Source organism: Phoca vitulina, unplaced genomic scaffold, assembly GCF_004348235.1.
Source record: "Phoca vitulina isolate PV1807 unplaced genomic scaffold, GSC_HSeal_1.0 scaffold9, whole genome shotgun sequence".
Classification (NCBI taxonomy): Eukaryota; Metazoa; Chordata; class Mammalia; order Carnivora; family Phocidae; genus Phoca; species Phoca vitulina.
The window spans coordinates 14,916,864-14,944,274 of NW_022589712.1; the positions used below are offsets into that span (position 1 = coordinate 14,916,864).

At 36.3% G+C, this 27,411-nt stretch overlaps 1 protein-coding gene across 1 annotated transcript in view; it reads right to left on the reverse strand.

Annotated features, from left to right (window-relative positions):
* ESR1 (estrogen receptor 1) overlaps positions 1–27,411 on the reverse strand; it is a 265,211-nt gene that overhangs the window by 154,239 nt on the left and 83,561 nt on the right. The window contains exon 5 of the mRNA XM_032407648.1: positions 987–1,322. Within this exon, the coding sequence (XP_032263539.1) occupies positions 987–1,322 (336 nt within the window). The remainder of the gene's footprint in view (positions 1–986; positions 1,323–27,411) is intronic.

The window sequence follows — 27,411 nt, forward strand, 5'->3', positions numbered from 1 at the left end:
TTTGTTCACTTGGTCTGTAATCAGTGAACTCTGAAATACAAGTACAAAACTCTACATTTCTTTAGTTTAATAAAAAAAAAAACCCATGCTTCATAGGTAATAATTAATTTCATCTATTAAAAGAAACCACACAAAACGATCTCTGTCTAAAACCATGACTCATTTGATCTATAAGCCCAGAAAAAAGATGTAACTTCCTCTTGCCTTGGTTCATCTACGTTAGCTCCTGACTGGATATGTTGGGGCACGTAGGAGGTCATTTTCTAGTCTTGTTTCCATAATAACTAGAGTTCTTCTCCCTGAACAAGAGCAACAGTCAAGTTTTAAAGGAACACCAGTTCTGAGAGAACCAACTGAAGGACCAAGTGTCACTTCAGCCAGTGATTCTTTCTGCAAACTCCTCTCAGGGATGAGAACCTAATTTATGGTTCCTTTGTATTACCTTTCTCCTAAAATATTGAGTTAACAGCTGAGTAGATAACTGGCATTCAGTAAAGACACCTGTTATTATCTCTTTAGTCCATAAAGATCTTAAAAGAAAATATTTTAAGATAAAATTGTCTATTAATAATTGAGGTGCTTCGAACAAAAGTTCTCAGTATTACAAATCTGTAGTGCATGGGTCATTCTGTGTTAAGAACTTCTGATAGTATGAACACATAATAGTACATGCACTTATTATGTTGTGACCATCCCAGATTCTTTGGTTAAAAATAAATAATGTCAAAAACAAACAAACAAACAAAAATAAATAAATAAATATCAGGTGGAAGACTTTAATCTTCTAGATTTTGATTTTAAAACATTATCTCCTAATTTCCAGGAGAATGATAGTATGTTGATAGTAAAAATGAACAAATTCAGAAGTAACCTTGAAACCAATTCGATAGCAAGCTGTTGTTTCTCCCTACTTCTCCCATGCCAGCACAACCAGGTCATGAGTAGTTATTGACTCTCAAAATAAATGTTGAGCTTAGTGTTCTTACCTGGCACCCTCTTTGCCCAGTTGATCATGTGAACCAGCTCCCTGTCAGCAAGGTTGGTCAGCAAGCCCATCATCGAAGCCTCACTGAAGGGTCTGGAAGGATCGTAGTCGGAATAGATTATGGGGGGCTCAGCCTCCAACAAGGCACTGACCATCTGATCGGCTGTCAGGGACAAGGCTGGGCTGTTCTTCTTAGCATGCTTAATCAAGAGCGGGCTTGGCCAAAGGCTGGAAGCCCTCACATCTCCGGAGGACCCCACTTCATTCCTGCCCTCCCCATCATCTCTCTGGCGCTTGTGTTTCAACATTCTCCCTCCTCTTCGGTCTTTCCGTATCCCTGAGAACACAGAAAAAAAAAAAAAAAAAAAAACCAGTTTATGTCTTTTTCTCATGTAAACTTTCCTACTAAAACCAATTTCAAAGGTAATAGCCTTTATTTACATAAATATTTTGAGGCATGGGTGTACTAGTAAGTTTTTACCAGCCAGCTGCCTAAGAAGAAAAAAGGGCTTTGATGTATAGCATTCACCGATTTCCATGGAGTAAATACTCCCACTGTAGTAAATTCCAGGCTACTTGTCTGATATCAAGTGGTTTACAGAACTCCTGGAAAGTTAACAGTGGACTTTTGTGAGCCAGTAAAAGCTGATTCTGACAAACTGTTTGTGTGTGTGTATGTGTGCGCGTGTCACAGATGCTATAAAAAGAACGTATAATAATTACTTGTTCTTGAAATATGGCTTAGCATCAAAGACTGTTTCTGCTATGAATATTCTTTTAACAGTAAATTTAAAAGGCAATGAAAGAAGCACTTCCTACCATCCTATTCGTCCAAGTAGGCCTCTTAATGGAAGACACTGAAAGGGAATGACTTATCCGAAATGTATCTGACAACCTCTGGATTCCACAGGTGCTCAGCAAGTCTTTGTGGCTAAGCTGTACCTTATCAACTTACTTAGTACTTGACCTAAGACAGTCAAGTTGTTTACTCGGTTCTAAGATTTTCACAAATGTATTTCTGTTTCCCTAATATAAAAGCTTTAAAACAGTTGAAAATAATTGCCCCTCAAAGGCTTACCCAGCTGTGGTTCTCACTAACTAAATTATAGACAGAAGGGGAATCCAATCTCTTTTGCAGTGATTCTTTGAGGTTTTAGTTCAGCATCTTAACCTGGAAAAGGCCATGCTCTGGTGCTGAAATATATCAGCAGAAACAAATATCTTAAAAAGACAAAAATTAACAGAAGCTTCCATATTTTCAAAAATATTCATCTCAGGGTGCCTGGGTGACTCAGTCAGTTAAGCGTCTGCCTTCGGCTCAGGTCATGATCCCGGGGTCCTGGGATCGAGCCCTGCAAGGTAGGTCTCCCTGCTCAGCAGGGAGTCTGCTTCTCCTTCTTGCTCTGCCTCTCCCCACTGCTTGTGCACTCTCTCTCTCTCTCAAATAAAATCTTTAAAAAAAAAATAAAGATTTATATGAAAAAATAATCATTTTGGTAAAAAGCTAACACAATTATTTTTAATATTAAAGACATGAGAAGAATACACTTTGTAATATATTACCTGTTCTCTCACTCTATAACAAATGAATAACTAATGTCAGAACTTTGTTCTATTCTGTTCTGATTTGTCAAAGAATTTGGACAAATGTGTGGTTGTGAATTTTTTATGTGTAACTTTTATTCTTATAGGTCTAGATTAAATATATTAGACAATGCCTTCAAAATATAACAAAGTCACAGACCCTTCCTATTTATTCAGGATTAAAATAAGCATTTCTCAGAACTCTTGGAATAAGTAATAATAGTAAAGATTATTATCACTAATACACACTCAGCACTCACCATATATTTTAAGCACTTTATATACATTTACATAAGAGCACTTTACAACTAATTTAGTCCTCACAATAATCTTTAAAGTAAATACTGGGAAACAGCTCCGTAAGAAGGTTAATGAACTTGTCCAAGACCATTCTCTATTAAGTATGATTCCAGATCCTGCCTCTAAAATGAAGATGTTTTTCCAGTTAACAGTTTTAAAATTTAATCAATTATCAACAAAGTTGACGAATCTAAAAATATCCAGAAATAATATAAGTCGGATGAGAACAGATGTATCTGACCTGCCACTGTCCTTAGGCACTTCAACTAATTCATTGCCAGGAGCGCTAATGAGATAAGAGCATCTGAACTAAGAAAGATGATACTCTCTACTCTCAGCTCATTCGTGCAGACCTGGAGTTATCACATCCATTGCTGGATGCTTCCTATATAAGCAAAATAAACTTTTTAAAATTAGAGTAACTAGGATAGTGGGGAGACGTGAAATCAAGTCACATGGAGATCAACTGAGGAACTAAGAGGGGTTATCGTAGAGAAAAGAAGACTTGGAGGAAACATGAGTGTCATCCTCAACTGGGCTATCCTATAAAGATGGTGTTATGGTCTGAATGTTTGTGTCCCCAAAAATTCATATGTTGAAATCTAATCCCAAAGTGATGGTACTTGGAGGTGGAGTCCTTGGTAGGTAATTAGGTCATGAGAGTACAGCCCTCATGAATGGGATTAGTGCCTTTCTAAGAGGCCAGAAAGCTAGTAGGAGCTTGCTCTCTCTACCATGAGAGGATACAAGAAGACAGCTCTCTCAAGCCAGGAAGCAGACCTTATTCAGACAGCAGATCTGCTGGCACCTTGATCTTGGACTCCTCAATCTCCAGAACTGTGAAAAATAAACATTTGTTGTTTAAGCCACGCAATCTATTGTATTTCAGTTATAGCAGCCCAAACTAAGTGAGAGATGGGTTCAACTTGCTCTTTACGAGCCCAAATGGTAACACAGAAGAAATATGTGGAAACTATGAGTAGAGTTCAATAGGAGGAAGCAGTTTGCAACAGTCAAAGCTGACAATAAAGATAGAATCTGCTGCCATGGGAAAAGATACTTGGATCACTGGAGATTCCCAATAATAAGCTACACGAAGACTTTATGGGGATGTTACTGGACGGATTCAATTATCCAGTGAGCATTTGCACTAGGTGACCTTCAATACACCTTCTCAAGACTGTATGACTCTAAGGTCTTCCATTTGTGATGTAAGACCACTAGTCTTAGAATGAAAAATGCAGGGGGCGGGGGAATCAAAAGCAAAAACTTCCTTTAGGGTCACATTTCTTAGGAAATTTTGAGGTCAGAATTTTGAAAGGATGAACTGTGATTGAAGTTTACCTATTTTGGGTGGGGACTGGGATAAAAAAGTACATTGTTCTTCAGTGTTATTGTATTATTCAAATATTCTTTATTTCCCTACTCTACAACTTTAGAAAAAGATTGGGAATGTGAACAGATCTTATAGGAAATCTGTACCAGCAATGAAAATCTTTTAATATCCAATCTACATGGAAAGATAAAAGCAAGGGATTTGACTAAAGAAAAAATGGTTAAAAATTATATTGTTTTTCCTAAGATGAAATCAGGAGTTACCTGATCACAACGACACATAAGCATTTTACTTCCTAAAAATAAGGACTATGCTTTCTGTTATAAATGTAATTTATTTTTTAAAGTTTTCAAAAGTAAAGACAATGGAATAGAAGGTTAACACAACAAAACAAAACACAGTACTACCACCCACTTGAAAAGGCCCCAGCAGTCATAGTACAGATGATATGATTTCCAAAAAAGGATTTTAGACTCAATTTAGGTACTAATAGCAGCAGTTATCAAATTTATCAAAGTATTTGTTCATTTGGTAAAAATGTGTTCACTACTTATAATGTATATTCACAGATGAATCAGTGTAAACAAAGATAGATTATGTTACCCTCCATTAAGTTTTCAGGTTGGAGGGAGAAAGACATCAATCAAGAATCATTCAGTACTCACTGGATGGATGAATGAATGAATGAATGAACGAACAAACTGCCCAAAACACAATGGAAGGGAGGAGGTGAGTCAAGGAAGAGGAGACAAAGAAAGCTTCTCCAAGAGAAGTTACATTTAAGCCAAATTGCGAAATTTCCTTTCTTGGAGAAATTTAGAAGTAGTCTACTCAGAATGAGTTGAGTCTCACAAATATATGATCTAGGTTTTTGAACACAAGACAAAAATGGGCACAGGTTTAGCATGTAGAACAATGAGACACAATCAGAAAGATCAAGGAGAGAGTTGAATATTTATAAAATCATCAAATAGTCCAATAGGTAAAGGTGGATTCAATTAGCATTAACAAATATTTTCTCTAATTTACCCCTAAATGTACTATATTTTTCAAATGCCAAAGTCCCCACAAAATGTACAAACAGGGGACGCCTAGGTGGTTCAGTAGGTTGAGTGTCTGCCTTTGGCTCAGGTCATGATCCCGGGGGCATGGGATCCAACCCAGTGTCGGGGTCTCTGCTCAGTGAGAAGCCTGCCTCTCCCTCTCCCTCTGATCCTCCCTGCCCTCCCCCTTCTCTCTCTCTCTTTCTCTTTCTTTCAAATAAATAAAATCTTTAAAAAATGTACAAACAGAACAAAAATAAAAAATCATACATTTTATTTGTCCAACTGCATGTAGTAGGATCCTAGGACACAGCTCAATGAGGAAGAAACCCTTTTCCACTTGTAAGTAGTAATTGTCACATTACCAGTGATATATCAGCGTCATTTACCAGTAACAATATTGCACAAATATTTTATAGTAGTTAAAAAAAATCAAATTGGAATTGAGTGGGAGAAAGTAAAAAAAACTGACCCAATTTTGACTTCTATTTTAACCTAGGTTAAACGAGAATCACAGATCAGAACCAATGATTACAGGCTGTGTGGCTATGGGACATACAGCCAGTTCTTAATTACAGAGAGTGATGGGGCACAGGAATGGCATGCATAATTGAAATCCAAAAGTAAAATTAAAAACTTTATGCTCCCCACCAAGACATTTTCCAGAATTATTTGTAGAGCAGCAACTTAGATTGATATGTATTGTATTTAAGCTCATTCCCCTTTGTCTAACTTATGTTAACTATCAGTAAAAAAACCAAAAGACCAAAAATGAGTTCACAAAGCAAAGGGGAAAAAAAAAAAGGCAATTAGCTTAGATCATGCAAATATTAAACAGGCAGCCTCCTGACAGGTGAGACACTTCTTTGCAGCAAATAGCATTTTAGCCTGTAATACCATATAAACAAGATGTAGTGTCATTCAGTACACGAAAATGTCCTTTCCCAGAGTGGCTGAGTAAAATATTCAGCAGCACAAGACAAATGTCCTGCAATGGATATACCGGAGTATACACATTATTAGCTCTCAGGTTATGTCACTGATTAGGCAACACTTACATCAAAGCAAACTTCTTTACACTCCCTTCTTAAAATGTTAAGCTTACAATAATTCAAGGATTACCCACTGGTTTCCTATGAGGGATTGAGAAAATAAATTTCCTCTCCTCCAGCAAGCCCACCATTAAGTGTGAAATGCCACCAGTTTGAATTTTATCCCCTTGGGTTAAGCCTTCTCTAATATCCTTGTCACACTGTTGTAAGGATTTAGAAAGGCTGAGTATAGAACTTCCACTTAGCAGCATGCAAAGTCCATTTGAGTGATTCTAATCCACTAGGAAGTGTTAACTTAAGAGAATTTATTAAAGCAAGTAACACGGGCAACTGGTATGGGAATAAAAGGGAGAGAGAAGGTGCACAGAGCTCTCTCTAGGTTACAGCAAGCAGAGGGTATCTCTTCCAAGGCTGCCTGGGATCTGAAAGATATGCTGTAAGGCAGCTCAGGGCTGAGTTCTGGCAAGGAGAAAGGGTCTAAAGACATATCAATTGCTTCAAAAATTATGTCCTGGCCTTAAAATAAAAGCATCTGTCCTAATGTATCACACGAGGTAGTTTGAACGATTACTTCTAATTAACCTCAGAGTTTGTTTAATCATTCTTTTTTGTTGTTGTTGTTCTTTAACTTCTTTGGCTTGGCTGTTGTATCTCAGGAAAAATTAATGTGTTATCTGAATATTCATTAATTAAAAGAATTCATTGGATTATTTGCTTGTAATGCATTCTCCTTTTTAAACTTTCTTTTTCTGAAATGATCTTTTTTCTTAATACTCTGTGCCTCTACAAAAATCAAGTATAACTTTAGTAATTTTTCCAGTTCCCTAAGACTACTTTAATGTATTATTAAATATTTCAAACATTTGCATAATCACTTTTCTTTTATTTCTCAATAATTTCACATTATTCATGAGATACTAAAAAGCCAGACAAAGAAATGCACTAAAATCGTTTTAATTCAATATGTTGAAGAAAACAGAAGCACTAATTAAGAATTAAATAAAGTTAAGAGCTAAGAAAAACCTGCTCCAGAGAAACTCCCCTCCATCAATTCTAATGTTTTATTTTCAAATACTAGAAATCAACCCTATAAGGTAGGAGCTGTTATAGTCCCCCATCTAACAGAAGAAAAAAGTTTAGAATAACTAGCATGCCCTAGCTCAGAGATTTGAGCCTAAGTGAATTATGTAACCATAAACTATTATTAATATTGTCATGACCCTTAAGTGTACCAGGTCAAGGGACTATAAATTATCCAGTTTTTTCAGAGCAACTTAATGCTCTACCCCTTCCTTCTTTCACATCCAACAAATCACCACAACCTAGTATTCCCTCATGTATTTCTTCCTTGAGCCTCTTTCTGTCTTTACTGCCATCCTAGTTCATGCCCCTATCCCTTCTTGCCTAAATCAATGCAGTAGCTCCTAATGTGTTTCCTTGCCTACCTTCAATCTCCCTTCCCCAATCCAATTCCCTGGCAGTTGGTTCATCTTCATTACACACCCATTTCACCCTGTTATTGTCTGTCTTAGTCTCTCAAAGATTTCCTTACTTTACAGCAGGCATTCTTTAACTATACTCTGAAAACTTAGCAGTTCTGAGGAAGTATCAGAGGTGGTGTAGTTGGGGCTTCTGGTCATCCCATTTTTCCCCTTTGTCTAAAGCAGCTATGTTTCAGTGTGAGTGTGTGTGTGTGTGTGTGTGTGTTGTATTGGGATTAGGGAAAAATCTTATTTCTAAGGGGGTTTACTGATTTTATTTTACATACTGATTTTATTTTACATACTGATTTTATTTTACATTCACTGACCCACTGAGTTAAATCAAACATTACATTAAGACTCATGAATTTCCACAAATAATCCCAAGGTACTTTTCAAGGCTATCTTTACAATTTCCCTCCACAAACCTTTATTTTTATGAAACAGGATTGGATCTGTACCACTTTTTATATAATACTTTCCAACTATCTTTGCTCTTTCTACCCCTCTTATATTGGCCTCCAAAACCCAAGTAAAACTTCATTTCACCCATAGTCAATCTTGGATGCACCCCAGTCTAGTGGCCCTACTTCCTCCATTCTTGTAACTTTTCTTTCCTGTACCATTCATTGAACAATGATCATGTGCTCCCTTCTATGTTTAGTTACACCTGAGTTCCCCCTCCCTGAGCTATGGCCTGGAACTCTCTCCAGCCAGGAAGCTGGAGCAAGTGTAGACTCACTTCATTTAATTTCTCTTTTTCAAGAGGCAATGCCCCACACTGCCTGATATCGAAGGTTTATAAACAGTTGTTTCAAATATTTTTATCCAGTTTTTTAAAGATGTTTCTGGTGGGAGGCAATATGGTTAAACCTGAAAACACGCAAATCTGCTATTAGAGCTAGAAAGAAACTTCATTATCTCCCTGTCAATAACTGATAGTTTAAGTAGACAGAAAATCAATATAGATAAAGTTGACCTCAACAACACTATCAATCAACTTAATCTAGCTAATATTTATAGAATACTCCATCAAACAACAGATGAATACACATTATTCTCAAGTTCCAAGATAGAGCACATTCTGGGCCATAAAAACACCCTTAACAAATATTAAAAAGAAAAATAATACAAACCATTAAATAAACTAAAAAGTACTGAAGTAAACTAAGAATCAATAATAGAAAGATACCTGGAACATTCCCAAATATTTGGATATTAAACAACATACTTCTAAAGAACATATGGCTCAAGGAAGAAGTCTCAATAGAAATTTTTAAGAATTTTTAACTAAATGAAAATGAAAATAAAACTTATCACCATATGTGGCATGTAGGAAAAGCAATACTCATAGCATTAAAGAAGAAAACTTAAAGCATTACATTCACACATTAGATAAGAAATGTATATCAATAACCCAAGCTTCCACCTTAGGAAACTAGAGAAAGAAGATCAAGCCTAAAGCAAGCAGAAGAAAAATAATAAAAATCAGAGCAGAAATTAATTAAATTGAAAATGGGAGCACAACAAAGAAAATTATGAGACAAAAACTGGTTCTTTGAAAAGATCAACAAAATTGATAAACTTCTAACCAGGATAATTAAGATAAAAGAAAGAAGACATAAATTACCAGTATCACAAATGAAAGAAGAGTCACCATTAGTGGCCCCGAGGACATTAAAAGGTTAATAAAGAAATACCATGAGCAACTCTATGCCCACAAATCTGATAATTTAGATGAAATATACTAGTTCCTTGAAAGACACAAACTACCAAAACTTATAACAGGAGATACAAATAATATCCTTAATCAATAAAATAAATTGAATTGATAATTAATAATTTTCCCAAAAATTCACCAGGCACAGGTGGTTTAATGAGTTGTTTCTAAAATAACTATGTAAGAATGAAACCATGTCAATTCTCTATGGTCTCTTTCAGAAAACAAAAGCAGAGAAAGCACTTTCTAATTTATTCCATGAGTCCGGCACTACTCTGATACCAAAATCAGATAAAGACATTACAAGAAAGAAAAACTACAAACTAATATCTCCGCTGAGCATTGGCACAAAAATCCTCAACAAACGTCATGAAGTCAAATCCAGAATGCATAAAAGGAATTATACACCGTGACCAACTGGGATTTTTTCCAGGTATGTAAGGGCAAGTTCAACAATTGAAAAGAAATCACTATTAATCCACCACTACAATAGAGAAAACACAGGAGAAGTCATATGACCATATTAATTGACATATAAAAAGCATTTGACAAAACTGAATACCCATTCATGACTTAAAAAAAACTCTCAGTAAAGTAGCAATAGGTAATAACTTCAATTTATTAAAAGACATCTATCAACAAAACAAAACAAAACACAAAAAATCTATAGCTAACATCTCCTTAATGATTAAAAGCTGGATGCTTTCCCCCTAAAATCAGGAACAAGGCAAGAATGTCCTCTGTCACTCCCTATTCAACATCACACTGAAAATCTTATTGTAATAAAACAAGAAAAATAAATTAAAGGTATACAGATTGTAAAGGAAGAAATAAAACAGTCTATATTCACAGATGACATGATTACATATGCAGAAAATTCCAATGAATTGACAAAAAACAAAAACAAACAAACAAAAAAAACAAAACAAACCCCACCCCCCCCAGAACTAAGAAGTGATTACACCACAGTTAAACGATACAAGGTCAATATACAAGAGTCAACTGCTTTCCTTTATATCAACAATGAACAACTGGAACTTGAAATTTTAAAAATAATACCACCTACAATAGTATATGAAATGAAACACTAAGGTATAAACTATGTACAAACTATACACAGGACCTCTACGTAGAAAACGAAAACACTGATGGAAAAATAAAAGACGACCTAAAAAACTGAAATGGTCATGAATTGGAAGTTCAATATTGTTTATGTTCATAATGTTCAGTACTATGAAATGTCAATTCTTCCCAACTTGAACTATAGATTCAGTGCAATCCCAATCAAAATCCCAGCAACCTATTTTGCAGAAATCGACAAACTGATTCTAAAGTTTAAATGAAAAGGCAAAAGACCCAGAATGGTGTTTAATACTAAAAGAGAACTGAAATACTTTAGAAATTGGGGGACTGTCACTATTTGATTTCAAGACTTACTATAAAGGCTACACTAATAAAGACAGTGTGGTATTGGTGAAAGAATACACTAGTAGCCCAGCGGACCAGAAGAATGAGTCTAGAAATAGAACCACACAAATATAGTCAACTTATCTTTGACAAAGGAGAGAAGGAAATTAAATGGAGAAAAGATAGTCTTTTCAACAAATTTTGTTGGAACAATTAGGTATCCACATGTAAAAGAGTCTAAACACAAACCTTACACCTTACACAAAAATTAATTCAAGTGGATCACTGACCTAAATGATAATGAGAAACTAAAACTTTTTGAAGAAAACAGAAAAAATTCTAATGATCTTGAGTTTGGTGGTTTTTAAACACAACACCAATAACACAACCTATTAAAAAAGGAAATTAGTAAGTTGGACTTGCATTAAAACTAAAATTTTAAATTCTACTCTGAAAAAAAAACGCTGTTAAAAGAATAAAAAAGACAAGCCACAGACAGGGAAAAATATTTGCAAAATACATATTGGATAAAGACCTGTAATGAAAATATACAAAGAACTCTTAAAACCCAATAAAAAGAAAACAACAACAAAAAAGCTTTTAACGGGCAAAAGAACTAAAAAGGCACCTCACATATATATATATAATTGGTAAAGAAAAAAAACATGAAAAGATGCTCAACATCGCTTGTTATTCAGAATTTGCAAATTAAAACAACAATAAAGTATCACTATATACCTATTAAAGCGGTTAAAATCCAAAACACTAACAAATACCAAGTGCTGACAAGAATGTGGAGCAGCAGAAACTCTCATTCATTCCCGGTGAGAATGCAAAGTAGTACAGTACAGCTACTTTGGAAGACAGGTTGGCAGTTTCTTATGAAGCTAAACACAGTCTTACCACATGGTCCAACAACTGTGCTCCTAGGTATTTACCCAATGATTTCAAAACTAATGCCCACACAAAAATCTGCATTCAAATGTTTATATCAGCTCCATTCATAATTTCCATAAACTGGAAACAACCAAGATGTCTTTCATAAATGAAGGAATAAACAAAACAGTGGTACATCCATACAGTTGAATACTATTCAGTGATAAAAAGAAATAAGCTATCAAGCCATGAAAAGATACAGATGAAATGTAAATGCATGTTGCTAACTAGCCAGTCTAAAAAAGTTACATACTATATGATTCCAATTATAGGGCATTCTAGAAAAGACAAAACTACAGGGATGCTAAACAGATCAGAGGTCACCGGGGGCTCAAGGCAAGAGGGAGAGGTCAAATGGATGAAGCACAGGATAATTTATAAGGTAGAGAAACTTCTATGTTACAGTAATAGAAACTATTTTATAGTAATATGTTACTGTAATGATGAATACAAGACATTAAGTATTTTCCAAAACCATAAAACTTTACAGGACAAAGAATAAACTTAACATATGCACATTTTATTTTATTTTTTTAAGATTTTATTTATTTGTCAGAGAGAGAGGGAAAGAGAGACAGAGAGTTAAGCACAAGCAGGGGGAGTGACAGGCAGAGGGAGAAGCAAGCTCCCCGCATAGCAAGGAGCCCGATGCGGGACTCGATCCCAAGACCCCCGGATCATGACCTGAGCCAAAGGCAGCCGTTTAACCAACTGAGCCACCCGGGCATCCCTACATATGCACATTTTAAAAATCCATTTAGAAAATCTGAGGATTCCAGGGTGCAATGAAGAATGTTACAAAAGAATCCAAATGTATGAACCAATTTTACTGAAGGAGGTAGAGAAATAAGGTATTAACTTAAGTAATTTGGAAATGAGTGGAGTCAGTTAAAACTAAAGGCAAAAGGGACTGGACACAAACACTGTTCAGTTGATAAATTGTTAACAATTGTGAAACCACTATATAGGTACAATGGAATTAAATGATTAAGTAGATGAATAGCAGATGGTGGGAGCCATGAATCACACTATTGGAGTACAAAGTGACAGATATGTAAGAGGAGGCTAGAATGATCCGTGTTACTATAATGGTTACATTTGGAGACCTAGTATATATTCATGTTTACCTTAACATAGACACAGATAGTTATATATACAAATATGGGAGCCTGGGTGGCTCAGTCAGTTAAGCATCTGACTCATGACCTTGGCTCAGGTCATCATCTCAGGGTCGTGGGATCTAGTCCCACGTCAGGCTCTGTGCTCAGTGGCCAGTCTGCTTGACATTCTCTCCCTCTGCCCCTCCCCCCTCCACTCCATGTGCACACATGCATGCACACTCTCTCTTTCTCTCAAATAAGTGAATAAAACTTTAAAATATATTATAGACATGTGTATACAGATGGACTAATACACACATATATCTCCTTGCACGGTCAGCTTAGAGGGCCTAGAGATAACAATATCCCAGTAACAGCAAGTATGTCTATGGCCCAGATCTTGGTTTCCAATAAGAGAATCATCACTCCATAAAGAAATGGCTGATTCTAGGACTGAGGTAAGAAATAAAAGGTGAGTCTGAACCATCTTGTACTGACAGAAAGAAAGTGCTCCAAAACAAAAATCCTGCAATGGTAGGTGTACATCAAAGGGATACAGGAGCCAACTGAAAGAGCTCCCAATGTCAAAGCTGGAACAATGTGGACAGAAAAATAAATACAACAGTGTGAGATTATGCCCCCAAACATAAATATCCATGAGTCTATACTGATGACTAAATAAATAAATTAATGGAAAAGAATAGGCAATTCCAAATAATTTAGGCAGATACTCTACCCTTAGGAAGGGGAGCATAACTCCCTACTCCTAAAGTATGAGCTGCACATAGTGACTTCCTTCCTTCCAAAAAGGACTGAATGGAAAAGGAAAAGAAAAGAGTAACTTTACAGTACACACATTTCACAAATACTGCCTCAAGCCAGGTGATCAGGGTTAACATCAACAGCAATAACTCATATTGATAGTATATACCCTTGATATGATGTGACGACAATGGCAGTTTATCTCTGTGGCCTCCCTCCTAAAAACAGATTTACCCCAGTCTAACCATGAGAAAACATAAAACAAATCCAAATTGAGGGACATTTAACAAAATATCTGACCAGAAATCCTCAAAACATATAATGTAAGATGTTAACAATAAAGGAAACTATGTATGGGTATACAAGAACTCTCTGTATTATCTTTGCATTAATATTGTAAATCTAAAACCAATCTAAAATAAAAAGTTTACTTTTAAAAATCAAAGGCAAAATAGTGAGCAAGAAGTGCTTTTACCTAATATAAACATTAATTTTATTCTGTCCCTTCATTGTTTGGAATAACAAGTCATTGCCTTTCATGCTGTTATGTTGAAGGAGAATTTCTGAATCATCCTACCTGAGAATCTGAGTCAAAATATGATTCCATAATCTTCTAAGATTGAATCATGAAAAAATAGAAAATCTGAATAGACTGATTACAAGCAAGGAGATTGAATCAGTAATCAAAAACCTCCCAAAAAACAAAAGTCCAGAACCAGATGGTTTCACTAGTGAATTCCACCAAACATTCAAAGATTACTGAATACCTACCCTTCTCAAAATCTTCCAAAAAATTAGAGGAAGGAATGCTTCCAAATTTATTTTATAAGGCCAGCATTACCCTGATACCAAAACCAGACAGGGATACTACAAGAAAGAAAATTATAGGCCAATACCCCTAATGAACAGAGATGTAAAATCATCAACAAAATATTAGCAAATTGAATTCAACAATACATTAAAATGATTATACACCATGATCAAGTGGGATTTATTCCAAGGATTCAAGGGTGGCTCAATATTCACAAATCCATCAATGTGATATACCACATTAACAAAATGAAGAATAAAAATCATATGATCATCTCAATAGATGCAGAAAAAGCGTTTAACAAAATTCAACATCCATTTATGGTAAAAACTCTCAACAAAGTGAGTATAGAGGGAAAATACTTCAACATAATAAAGGCCATACATGACAAACCCAAAGCTAACACACTCAATATTCAAAAGCTGAAATCTTTTCCTCTAAAATCAGGAATAAGATAAAGATGCCACTCCTGCCATTTGTATTCACATAGTAGGGCAAGAAAAATAATTAAAAGGCATTAAAATTGGTGAGGAAGAAGTAAAACTGTCACTATTTGCACATGACTTGATACCATATGTGGAAAACCCTAAAGACTCCAGTAAAAAACTGTTAGAACAATAAATGAATACAGTAAAGGTACGGAATACAAAATTAATATACAGAAATCTGTTGTATTTCTATATACTAATAATGAACTATCAGAAAGAAATTAAGAAAACACTCCCATTTACAATTGAATCAATTCCTAGGAATAAATTTAACCAAGGAAGTGAAAGACCTGTACAGTGAAAACCACAAGACACTGATAAAAGAAACTGAAGAAGACACCAAAAAATGGAAAATATTCCATGCTCATGAATTGGAAGAATTAATTATTGTTAAAATGTCCATACTACCCAAGGCAATCTACACATTCAATGCAATCCCTGTCAAAATCCCAATGGCACTTTTCATAGAACTAGAACAAATGGGGGCGCCTGGGTGGCTCAGTCAGTTAAGCATCTGCCTTCGGCTCAGGTCATGACTCCAGGGTCCTGGGATGGAGTCCTGAATCGGGCTCCCTGCTCAGTGGGGAGCCTGCTTCTCCTTCTCCCACTCCTCCTGCTTGTGCTTCCTCTCTCCTGCCTCTCTCTCTCTGTGTCAAATAAATAAAATCTTAAAAAAAAAAAAAAACTAGAACAAATAATTCCAAAATTTGTATGGAACCACAAAAGACCCTTAATAGCCAAAACAATCTTGAGAAAAACAAAGCCGAAGATATCACACTCCTGATTTCAAACTATACTACAAAGCTATAATAAGCAAATAGTGTAGTATTAACATAAAAACATACAGAGCAATGTAACAGAATAGAGGGTTTAGAAATAAACCCACACTTATATGGTCAATTATTTTATGACAAAGAAACCAAGAATATACAATGGGAAAAGGACAGTCTCATCAATATATGACACATGGAAAAGGGGACAGCCATGTGCAAAAGAAGAAAACTAGACCATGTCTTACAGTATATACAAAAATTAACTCAAAATTGATTAATGGCTTGAATGTAATACTTGAAAGTGTAAAATTCCTAGAAGAAAACATAGGCAGTAAGCTCCCTGACATTGGTCTTAGCAAAGTTATTTTTTATCTGACTTCAAAGGCAAGGGGGGAAAAAAATAAATAAATAAAAGGAACCACATCAAACTAAAAAGCTTCTGCACTGCAAAGGAAGCCACCAACAAAATGAAAAGACCAGCTACTGAATGGGAGAAAATATTTGCAAATTGTATATCCAATAAGGGGTTAATGTCCAAAATATATTAAGAATTCATACAACTTAGGGGTGCCTGGGTGGCTCCGTCGTTAAGCGTCTGCCTTCGGCTCAGGTCATGATCCCAGAGTCCTGGAATCGATCCCCGCATCGGGCTCCCTGCTCCACGGGGAGCCTGCTTCTCCCTCTCCCACTCCCCCTGCTTGTGTTCCCTCTCTCACTGTGTCTCTCTCTGTCAAATAAATAAATAAAATCTTTAAAAAAAAAAGAATTCATGCAACTTAACAATAAAACATAAACAACCGGATTTAAAAATGGACAGAAAATCTGAATAGACAGGTTTACAAAGAAGACATACAGATGGCCAAAAGGCACATGGAAAGATGTTCAATGTCTCTAATTATCAGGGAAATACAAATCAAAACCTCAATGAGAGATCACCTCATACCTGTTAGAATGACTATTATCAAAAAGAGAAGAAATGGGGGCGCCTAGGTGGCTCAGTCAATTAAGCATCTGACTCTTGATTTCGACTCAGGTCATGATCTCAGGGATATGAGATCCAGTCTTGTGTCGGGCTCCATGCTGTGCATGGAGCCTGCTTAAGATTCTCTCGCTACCTCTCCCTCCCCCTCTCCCCCCCTTTCTCCCTCTCAAAAAATAAAGACAAGAAAAAACAAGTGTTAGGAAGGATGTGGAGAAAAGGGAACACTTGTGCACTGTTGGTATGAATATAAATCAATACAGCCACTGTGGAAAACAGGATGGAGATACCTCAAAAAATTAAAAATAGAACTACTGTATGATCCAGCTATTTCATTTCTGGGTATTTATCCAAAGAATAAGAAAATGCTAATTCAAAAAGATATATGCATGCACCCTGTGTTCATTAAAGCATTATTTACAACAGTGAAGATATGGCAACAGCCTATGTGTTCACTGATGGATGAACAGATGAAGTCAAAAAGTGCATAAATATACAATGGAATACTATTTAGCCATAAAAGAGAAGGAAATCTTGCCATTTGCAACAACATGGATGAACCTGAAGGTATTATGCCAGGTGAAATAAGTCAGAGAGAGAAAAACAAATACTGTATGATTTCACTTATATACGGAATCTAAAACACAAAACAAATGAACACATGAAGCAAAACAAACTCATAAATAAGTAGAACAAATTAGTGGTTACCAGAAGGGAAGAGGGTTGGAGGCGGGGGTGGGCAAATGGGTTGAAAGGACCCAACTGCATGGTGATAGATGGTAACGAGACTTAATGGTGGTGATCACTCTGGAGTATATACAAATATGGAATTATAATATTATGCACCTGAAATTTATGTAACATTATATGCCAATTTCACCTCAGTTATATATATAATCATATAATAGTGATGGCATTGTCTGTGGAGAAGACCATAAAGCTGGTCAAGAGAAAAAGTTAAGGCATCAGAAACAGTAGCCCATAAATGGAAACTATAAAGATGATACCTTTGCTGCTTAAAAAGTTTTCATCTCCATCTTCAGGATGCAGAAGCAGCTTTGTAATTGGGCTCATAAATTTAACCCTGTTGTATCTTTCTATCCTTTCCTAAAATATAAGGATAGAGAGAGATACAGATAGAGAAACAGAGAAAGAGAAGTGAAGATAGAGGTAGAAAGAGAAAGAGAAATCTATCTAGAAGGTTCTTCCTCTTTCATGTAGCTTCTCCTTTTCCTTATCTATTTAACTCCTACTTATCTCTTTGAATCCAGTCCAACATCCCTTCCTCAAGGAAATTTTCTCTGATCCTCCAAGCTAAGCAATCAACTAAATGCAGCACCCAGTGCTGCTCCTTTTCAGCATTTACCAAAATTACAACTAAAATATCAATTTACACTTTAATATTTATTTTTTTTAAAGATTTTATTTATTTGTTTGACAGAGAGAGAGAGAGAGAGATAGTGAGAGCAGGAACACAAGCAGGGGGAGTGGGAGAGGGAGAAGCAGGCTTTCTGCTGAGCAGGGAGCCCGATGAGGGGCTCGATCCCAGGACCCTGAGATCATGACCTGAGCCGAAGGCAGACGCTTAACGACTGAGCCACCCAGGCGCCCCTAACACTTTAATATTTAAATGACTGTGTAATCTCAAACTGATTACAGGGATGGAGTCAACATATTCCACATGGAGTCAACTTTTTATAACCTCCCAATCTAACACAATTCTGTAGTGGGCCTCAACATTTATTGTATGTATGAATATAGGGTGGTTATTATCATTTTCAGAGCTAATACCCTCTTCTAACACCACTAAAATAATTACCGCAATAAAACTGGCTCCCAGATATTTAACAGCATGATTCCAAAAACTATATGTGTAATATATATATATATATATATATATATATATATTTTTTTTTTTTTTTTTTTTTTTGCCTAACTGTATTGGACACTAGATTTCTCTTTACATGGAAAAGAAAAACTAAGTATTGCTGAGTCTCAGAAATGCACATGACATTTTCATTTCTAACACCTGAACGTAACAGAAGTCAAAATTATAAGCTTCCCCAATTAAAAAAGTAAAACCACCACAACAAAATAGCAAAGACTACTCAGTTGCAAACCACATGAGAACAGAGACTATATCTGTCTTGTTTACTATTAGACATAATTATCTGTTAGACTTCAATAGTTAAAGTTAGTTGAATACATAAATGAGTCTTGGTATGACCCAAAGTCATACTGAATATATTAATAACACAAATTTGATACATTAAAAACATCTTGGCCACTCTCAGTTGTTGAAACTTTATTATAGCAGTCTTCCAAATAGGTCTTTCTGGTAAGACAATTCACTTTACATAATCAATTTCAGTATGAGAAATCTTAAACAAATTGCTAAATAAAAGTAAGTTAGAATCAGTGTTTCTGCATTAAATCTCCTGATCCAGCTCCATAACCTAATTAGCCTGTGATCCAATTTATGGTTTGATCCCTTTGTCCCCTCCCCATATTGTTAAGTTCTGTTTTCAGTATCTTCTATAACTTTGGAATAAATCTATTAGTAGTGGGGAGAAAGTTGTGTATATGATACAAATAGGGTTGGTTCATCAGTTCAATTTTCTTTAACGGTAATTAATTACCAACTTTTCCATCATGCTACTATCACAACCAACAGCTAACCTCAATTGTCCCCTGGACTGTTTACCAACCCTGTCCTTCTCCCAGCCCAGCAGCTTATCTACCATCTTCTCAATAAATGGCTGTATTCAGGAGTAACCATAATATCCCATGATGTCATCTGCCAGCAGCCAAATTCAAATCAACTGACAAGTTCTCTTAACACTAGGGTCCATTGTGAATTAATTGTCCTTGATGAGTCTACTTGGATACAGATGAACAGTGATTCCTCGTGGGGGTGCAAAGGGCACATTTCCCCCCTTTTCTCCTAATCTAGAACTCCAGTCATACCTACTCACTTGCATAGGAGTAACGAAGGCCCACTATGGTGGCCAATCACATTATCCAAACCCAGTCAGGGTTCTCCTTCATCCCAGGACCCAGAGCAAGGTTCCTATTCACTGTGACCCTAGGGACTCAGCAATGATGGAAGGGAGCAGCTGCAGAACTACCACTGAAGAATACTCGATTTATATGCCATCAGCCCTGCCTGGTCATGCCTCTTCCCTCCCAGAGCATGTGCCCACAAGTATATAGTAACCCAAGTCTCTGCCCTGTTGAGCTGGAGTTGTCTGATGGAAGAGCACTTGACAAACACAAACTGCAAAATAACACAGTGATTCTTCTTTGCAATTAGCATGTATTTATGTTTGTAATCAAGAAAAAAAACCCATCTATATTATAGTTTTTTAAATTAATTTTTCTGTAAAGCAAGTGCATAGAGTATTAATCACCCTCTTTGCCAAATCATACTGGAAAATTATAATTCACTTTGATGACATTTATTTCAAATTTAATTCTAAAAAACGATCGCATCATTCCTATTCTGACTGTGGCTGCTATGTTTAAAAAAAAAAAAAAAAAATGCCCCTTGTGAAACCTGAAGCAACCAAAGAAGTAGCCCTCCAATAAGAATGCCTTGTTTTGGAACTCTCCCAAAAGTCTGGGTAGGGAGTGCCAAGAATGGAAAACCAATCACAGGTCACCACACCTTTAACTGCATGTCAAATCATGTCGCCTTACGCCACCAAAAAAACTAAGATTCGAGGTCCAAATCAAGTAAAGGGTAAGTAACAACCACATGTGTTCTCAATGACATGCATTTTGACTTAAAATATAATGTTCACTCTTAAAACTACTGTGCATTTTAATAAAAATTCTACTAATAAAACCTTGTTTCTAGGGACAGCTGTGGCAGGCTGTTCTATAAGAATCTGATTTATTAATAACAGAATTTATGGGGTGAGGAGAAAAGCAATACATATTTTTCTTGCCTGGCTTCGTTTCCCCGTAATATCTTAGTGATGAGTCTCCTGCTGGCAGGCATTCTGTAGCCAAGAGGAATAAATAAGACACCAAGGTTCAGCCTGTGAAGTTCTCTCTTTTCTCCCGTTCCTTAGCTGTTCTGTAACTCAGACCTAAAATTTTCTTTCTCCACCTTGTAAAAGAAACAGTTTGTCTCCCCATCTCCCCATGGGTCTCTTCGTCTCCTGCTAATCATGCAGACTTAGATACAAATAAAGTCCCCGGTGTCTTTAATTTGGTCATGGATGAGTCTTCCGAGCCTCGCCAGAGTCACTAACATCCAATTACATTCTCCTGGACAAGAAGTGCCTGCCAGTGGGACAGTCTCAAACAATAATTCTACAACTAGATCACAAACTAATTCACCGGTGGCTGGCGATTTAACAAAATCCTCAAATGGAGGGATGTCCGATTTCTTGAAGCTTAAAAGGGCTTACTCCTTTCAGTAAAGTTTCACTTGTAATATAGCTTGAAATCAGGCAACGTGATGCCCCCAGCTTTGTTTTTCTTTTTCAACATTTCCTTGGCAATTCAGGGACTTTTCTGGTTCCATACAAATTTTAGGATTGTTTGTTCCAGCACTTTGAAAAATGTCATTGGTATTTTGATCAGGATGGCATTGAAGGTATAGATTGCTCTGGGCAGCATAGAAATTTTAACAATGTTTATTCTTCCGATCCATGAGCATGGAATGTTTTTCCATCTTTTTGTGTCTTCTTCAATTTCTTTCGTAAGTGTTCTGTAGTTTCTAAAGTACAGATCCTTCACCTCTTTGGTAGGTTTATTCCAAGGTATCTTATGGGTTTTAGTGCTATTGTAAATGGAATCGATGCCCTAATTTCTCTTTCTGCAGTTACATTGTTAGTGTATAGGAAAGCAATTGATTTCTGTGCATTGATTTTGTATTCTGCCACATTATTGAATTGCTGTATGAGTTCTAGTAATTTAGAGGTAGAGTCTTTTGGGTTTTCCACATAAAGTATCATGTCATCTGCGAAGAGACAGAGTTTGACTTCTTCTTTGCCAATTTGAATACCTTTTATTTCTTTTTGTTGTCCGATTGCTGTTGCTAGGACTTCTAGTACTATGTTGAACAATAGTGACAAGAGTGGGCATCCTTGTCGTCTTCCTGATCTTAAGGGAAAGGCTCTCAGCTTTTCCCCACTGAGAATGATATTCGCTGTGGGCTTTTCATAGATGGATTTTATGAAATTGAGAAATGTTCCCTCTATCCCTACACTCTGAAGAGTTTTAATCAGGAAAGGATGCTGTATTTTTGTCAAATGCTTTTTCTGCATCAATTGAGAGGACCATATGGTTCTTCTCTCTCCTCTTATTAATGTTTTCTATCATACTGATTGATTTGTGAATGTTGAACCACCCTTGCATCCCAGGGATAAATCCCACCTGGTAGTGATGTATAATCCTTTTAATGTACTGTTGGATCCTATTAGCTAGGATCTTGTTGAGAATTTTGGCATCCATATTCATCAGGGATATTGCAAAGCTGTGATCACCAAGACAGCATGGTACTGGCACAAAAACAGACACATAGATCAATGGAACGGAATAGAGAGCCCAGTTATGGACCCTCAACTCTATAGTCAAATAATCTTCAACAAAGCAGGAAAAAATATTCAATGGAAAAAAGACAGTCTCTTCAATAAATGGTGCTGGGAAAACTGGACAGCTATATACAGAAGAATGAAACTTGACCATTTGCTTACACCATACACAAAAATAAATTCTAAATGGATGAAAGACCTCAAAGTGAGACAGGAATCCATCGAAGTCCTAGAGGAGAACATAGGCAGTAACCTCTTTGACATTGGCCACAGCAACTTCTTTCAAGACACATCTCCAAAGGCAAGGGAAACAAAAGCAAAAATGAGCTTTTGGGACTTCATCAAGATAAAAACTTCTGCACAGCAAAGGAAACAGTCAACAAAACAAAGAGGCAGACCACAGAATGGGAGAAGATATCTGCAAATGACACTACAGACAAAGGGCTGATATCCAAGATCTATAAAGAACTTCTCAAACTCAACACCCAAAAAACAAATAATCAAGTCAAAAAATGGGCAGAAGACATGAACAGACACTTCTCCAAAGAAGACATACAAATGGCTAACAGACACATGAAAAAATGTTCATCATCATTAGCCATCAGGGAAATTCAAATCAAAACCACATTGAGATACCACCTTACACCAGTTACAATGACAAAAATTGACAAGGCAAGAAACAACAAATGTTGGAGAGGTTGTGGAGAAAGGGGAACCCTCTTACACTGTTGGTGGGAATGCAAGTTGGTACAGCCACTTTGGAAAACAGTGTGGCAGTTCCTCAAAAAGTTAAAAACAGAGCTACCCTATGACCCAGCAATTGCACTACTGGGTATTTACCCCAAAGACACAGATGTAGTGAAAAGAAGGGCCACATGCACCCCAATGTTCATAGCAGAAATGTCCACAATAGCCAAACTGTGGAAAGAGCTGAGATGCCCTTCAACAGACGAATGGTTAAAGAAGATGTGGTCCATATATACAATGGAATATTACTCAGCCATCAGAAAGGATGAATACCCAACTTTTACATCAACATGGATGGGACTGGAGGAGATTATGCTAAGTGAAATAAGTCAAGCAGAGAAAGTCAATTTTGGTTTCACTTATTTGTGGAACATTAAGGAATAGCATGGAGGACATTAGGAGAGGGAAGAGAAAACTGAAGGGGGCGGAAATCAGAGGGAGAGACGAACCATGAGAGACTATGGACTCCGGGAAACAAACTGAGGGGTTTAGAGGGGAGGGGGGTGGAGGAATGGGTTAGCCCAGTGATGGGTATTAAGGAGGGCACGTATCGCATGGAGCACTGAGTGTTATACACAAACAATGAATCATGGAACACTACATCAAAAACTAATGATGTACTGTATGGTGACTAACATAACATAATAAAAAAAAGTTGACCATGGGACGCCTGGGTGGCTCAGTTGGTTAAGCGTCTGCCTTCGGCTCAAGTCATGATCCCAGAGTCCTGGGATCGAGTCCCGCATCAGGCTCTCTGCTCCGTGGGGAGGCTGCTTCTCCCTCTGCCTCTCTCTCATGAAGAAATAAATAAAATCTTTATTAAAAAAAAAAAGTTGACCTTAAAAAAAAAATAAAGTTCACTTGTGAACTCTGTCACCTTAAATATAGCAGAGATCTTTGATATGTTCTATAGTCCTGAAGCTCAGGCCTGGGCAAATGAGAGGCTCGATAAATACATGTTAAATGATGCATTATGTCACATCCTAGTGATTAACAGAAATCGCCAGGGCTCCTTTTCTAAAATATTGATCTGAGCAAGTACTAATATTCGAAGGATGATGGATTAAAAATCATCCAAGAGCCTTAATGATCACAAAGTTGTACCACCCTTGTTTGAATAGAGTTCAGCAAAAGGAAATATCTCATTCTTATCACTGATATGTCAAGAGCATCTCTTTCTCACATGCTTATACCAAAAAAGTCCTCTATTGCCCTAAGCCAGAAAATTTCTCTCTGAAACATGCCTAGATCTAAAATTTTCTTAATAAGAACCGTACTTAGCTCTTTGTATTTCCCACTATACTTAACTGTTCTTGTAAGTAAATTAGCTTTCTTACATAATGATCAATGAATGTTTTATGCACTGAATTGACCAGTGCCTTTCAAAGACAACATTCCACTGTGGGCAGGAGGATCCCAGGACCAGCTTCTCCTCTACAGAATCTCCACGTTCCTGTTCTCAGACAATATTTCAGTATTAGTGACTCCTCATTCAATCCAAACAAAGTAGCGGTTCATTATACGGTGATTTATTCCTGAATATCAACTATCTCACCTCATCTGATTTGAATTCCATTATTCACTCTCACAATTTCTTACCACTTTTCAGAAAAATTAAGGCATCTTGATTCAGGCAGCACGTCCACATCTGTTCACTTCACCAAATACCAACTGGACCCTTTGCTTACAATTGCCAGGGCTGAAAATGTATTGAAAATACCTTAAACAAGCTTGTTTATCAAATGTCAAATGCTAAATATATGTTGCTCCAGAATACTTGCCCTTCACTGGGAAGATATTTAGCAACCTGACATAACTACTGGTTTCCTATAAAACCTAGATTTTACTGCTGGGGATGCAGGAAGAGGGAGAGAGAAAGAAAGAAAGAAAGAAAAAAGCCTTTAGTCAAAATGCAAAAGCTGATGTTAATGATATCTACAATAGGGTAGCAGAAGAAATTCCAAAATAAGCTGGCCAGAACACTCTTAAACCCAGATAAGATACAGATGTAACCTTAAAAAAAAAAAAATCTGTAAAAACAGTCAAGATTTAGGGAAGTCATCAGACATGGTAAACAGTCCAATTGTAAGTCGAACTCCCAGAGTGAGGTGCATTTCATCATTTGATTCTTTGAAGTCCTACTATTTTGTAAAGATATAAATTAAGTGGTTCCCTGGCCTTGCACTTACTGCACCTGTATCCATTTCTAAAAGCCATTTGTTCTGCCCACATTTGGTACAAGTCAGAAGTTATAATAAAAGATAAAGGATCAAGAATCAGAATGAATGCTATAGCCCAAATGGGGGAAAAAATGCTCCTATTGGTATAATTTCAGAAAAAACTTCTTAGACCTTATTCATAGCTCATAAAATTATACATAATTAGTTCCAAAGGAAGATACAAGTAGAAAATTAATAACCAGATTTCAAGTTTTCTTGGTAATGGAAGGGCTTCCCTAGATTCACACTTTCCCTTCTGGAAAGAACATGAGGATTTTTGCCCTTTTTCATGAAGCCAAGTGCCACATATATAATCAACTTCATCAAATTTTTTGATTCCTGACAACCAGTAAATGTACGTCTCTTGCAAGCTTAGTATATTTTTGGAAATGGTTATGGTATACAAAGTATATCTCTGTTGTGATCATAGTTCTCCAGTAAACAATCTGAAAATGCCCTGTTTAAACTGGTAGGGCTTTGATTCAATTAAGAAAGAAGCTACTAGAGTTGAACACATGGACTTTTAGGTTTATTCATAAGGTTCCTCAATGTCTAAGACCTCGAGCCTTCCAGAAAAGGCTTGTGTAATCCCTAAGTCAATGAAAAGTGCCTGAATGGTCTGACTAGGAAAAAGGTAGAAGAAATTGTTTCAGGCCAAGTGATACGCTTGCTTTGTAACTGAATTAGAAATATTTTAAAACCTAGAAAGAATATTTAGTTGAGATTCGATCAGATGGGATAGTCAACCTAATTCTTTAGAGCTGATACCAAGGTTTTAGTCAGTGAATGAAGTGAAAGCAAGTTTAGCCACCATGTAGCACATTTATGCAGTAGTGATTTCTTTTAAAGAATTCTCTTATTTAAAAATTTCTTTAAAAAAAATTAAGTGTTCTCTTATTAAAATGGTTATATCTAGCCTGAAGTTCACTTATCCAGAATTCAAAGCAGAAGTGTCTATTTTTTGGAAGGGAGAGAATTATCATTACGGAGGGCTATTATACTATGTTCTGTGGAGGGTCCTTTACACATCACTTTATTGAAACACCGGAGATTTTAACCCCCATTTTATAAATGGAAGCCTCAGGGAAGTAACAATGGCTTAGCCCAAAGGCACACATTTAGGGACTGACAAAACGTTAGCATTCAAGACGGCCAGTCCGAAAGTCCATGCCCTTTTCCCTGCTATACCATCCCCAATACTAGTATGATTTGTCAAATTTCTAATAAAATGGTGACTTGCCTTATAGGCTTGTTGACCCAGTGCACAAGATAAGCAGATTCTCATTACTATTTCTTGATATTATATTCATTATAAGCTATTTCACTTCAGCTTCATTGCACATAATACAGTAACCTGAATATGCTAGAAAATTCTTTCACAGTACATGATGATTTTTTAACTCATTTAGAAGTTATACATTCAATATGATTAAGCAGGATGGAAAGCTAGTTTCAATCAATAAGCAAATGGCTTTTAAATATGGCAATATACAGATGATGAAGTCAAAAAAAGATTGAAGGGTGTTTTTTTTTTTTTTTAATGAAAAAGTAGACACAAGTACAAAGGATAATCTAAGAAACTCGAAGAAATCGTGAGCCCTGAATTGCAGAGAATGGAGCAGAGTATAAAGTTCCTTACAGTAGGGCAGAAGAAAGAGAAGAAAATTGGCTCACTGAAAATGATGAGGGAATTGGAGACAGGGATAAGGAAATGACAGTTATTTTTCCCATGATTTTAAAGTGAAGGAATAGAACACAGAGCTCCTGAAAACTAAAGATTTTATTTTTCAGGGAGAAAGCACATAAAGACCACATAATGTAGAGGAAAGAAAAATGTAAATTTTGATTAAATGTCCTGAATGGAAATGAGAATAATGAGGGGGGATGGGGGAGTTTCTAATGATGCTACTTTTGAAAATTACCAGATTATCCCAACTTTTTAAAAGGAATCATTTTGGAACTAAGGACCTGATTGTTAGAAGAATTTTCTGGTAATTTGGTGATGCTTATAATTCCTAGCTCAGTAGGTAAAAAGATCTAATTTAATATGTTATTCTTCATAATACTACAATTTTACAAAATCTGAAATATCACATTGGGAAAGACAGCCTTCTTTGGGAGAACAAAATTAAATCTGATGAT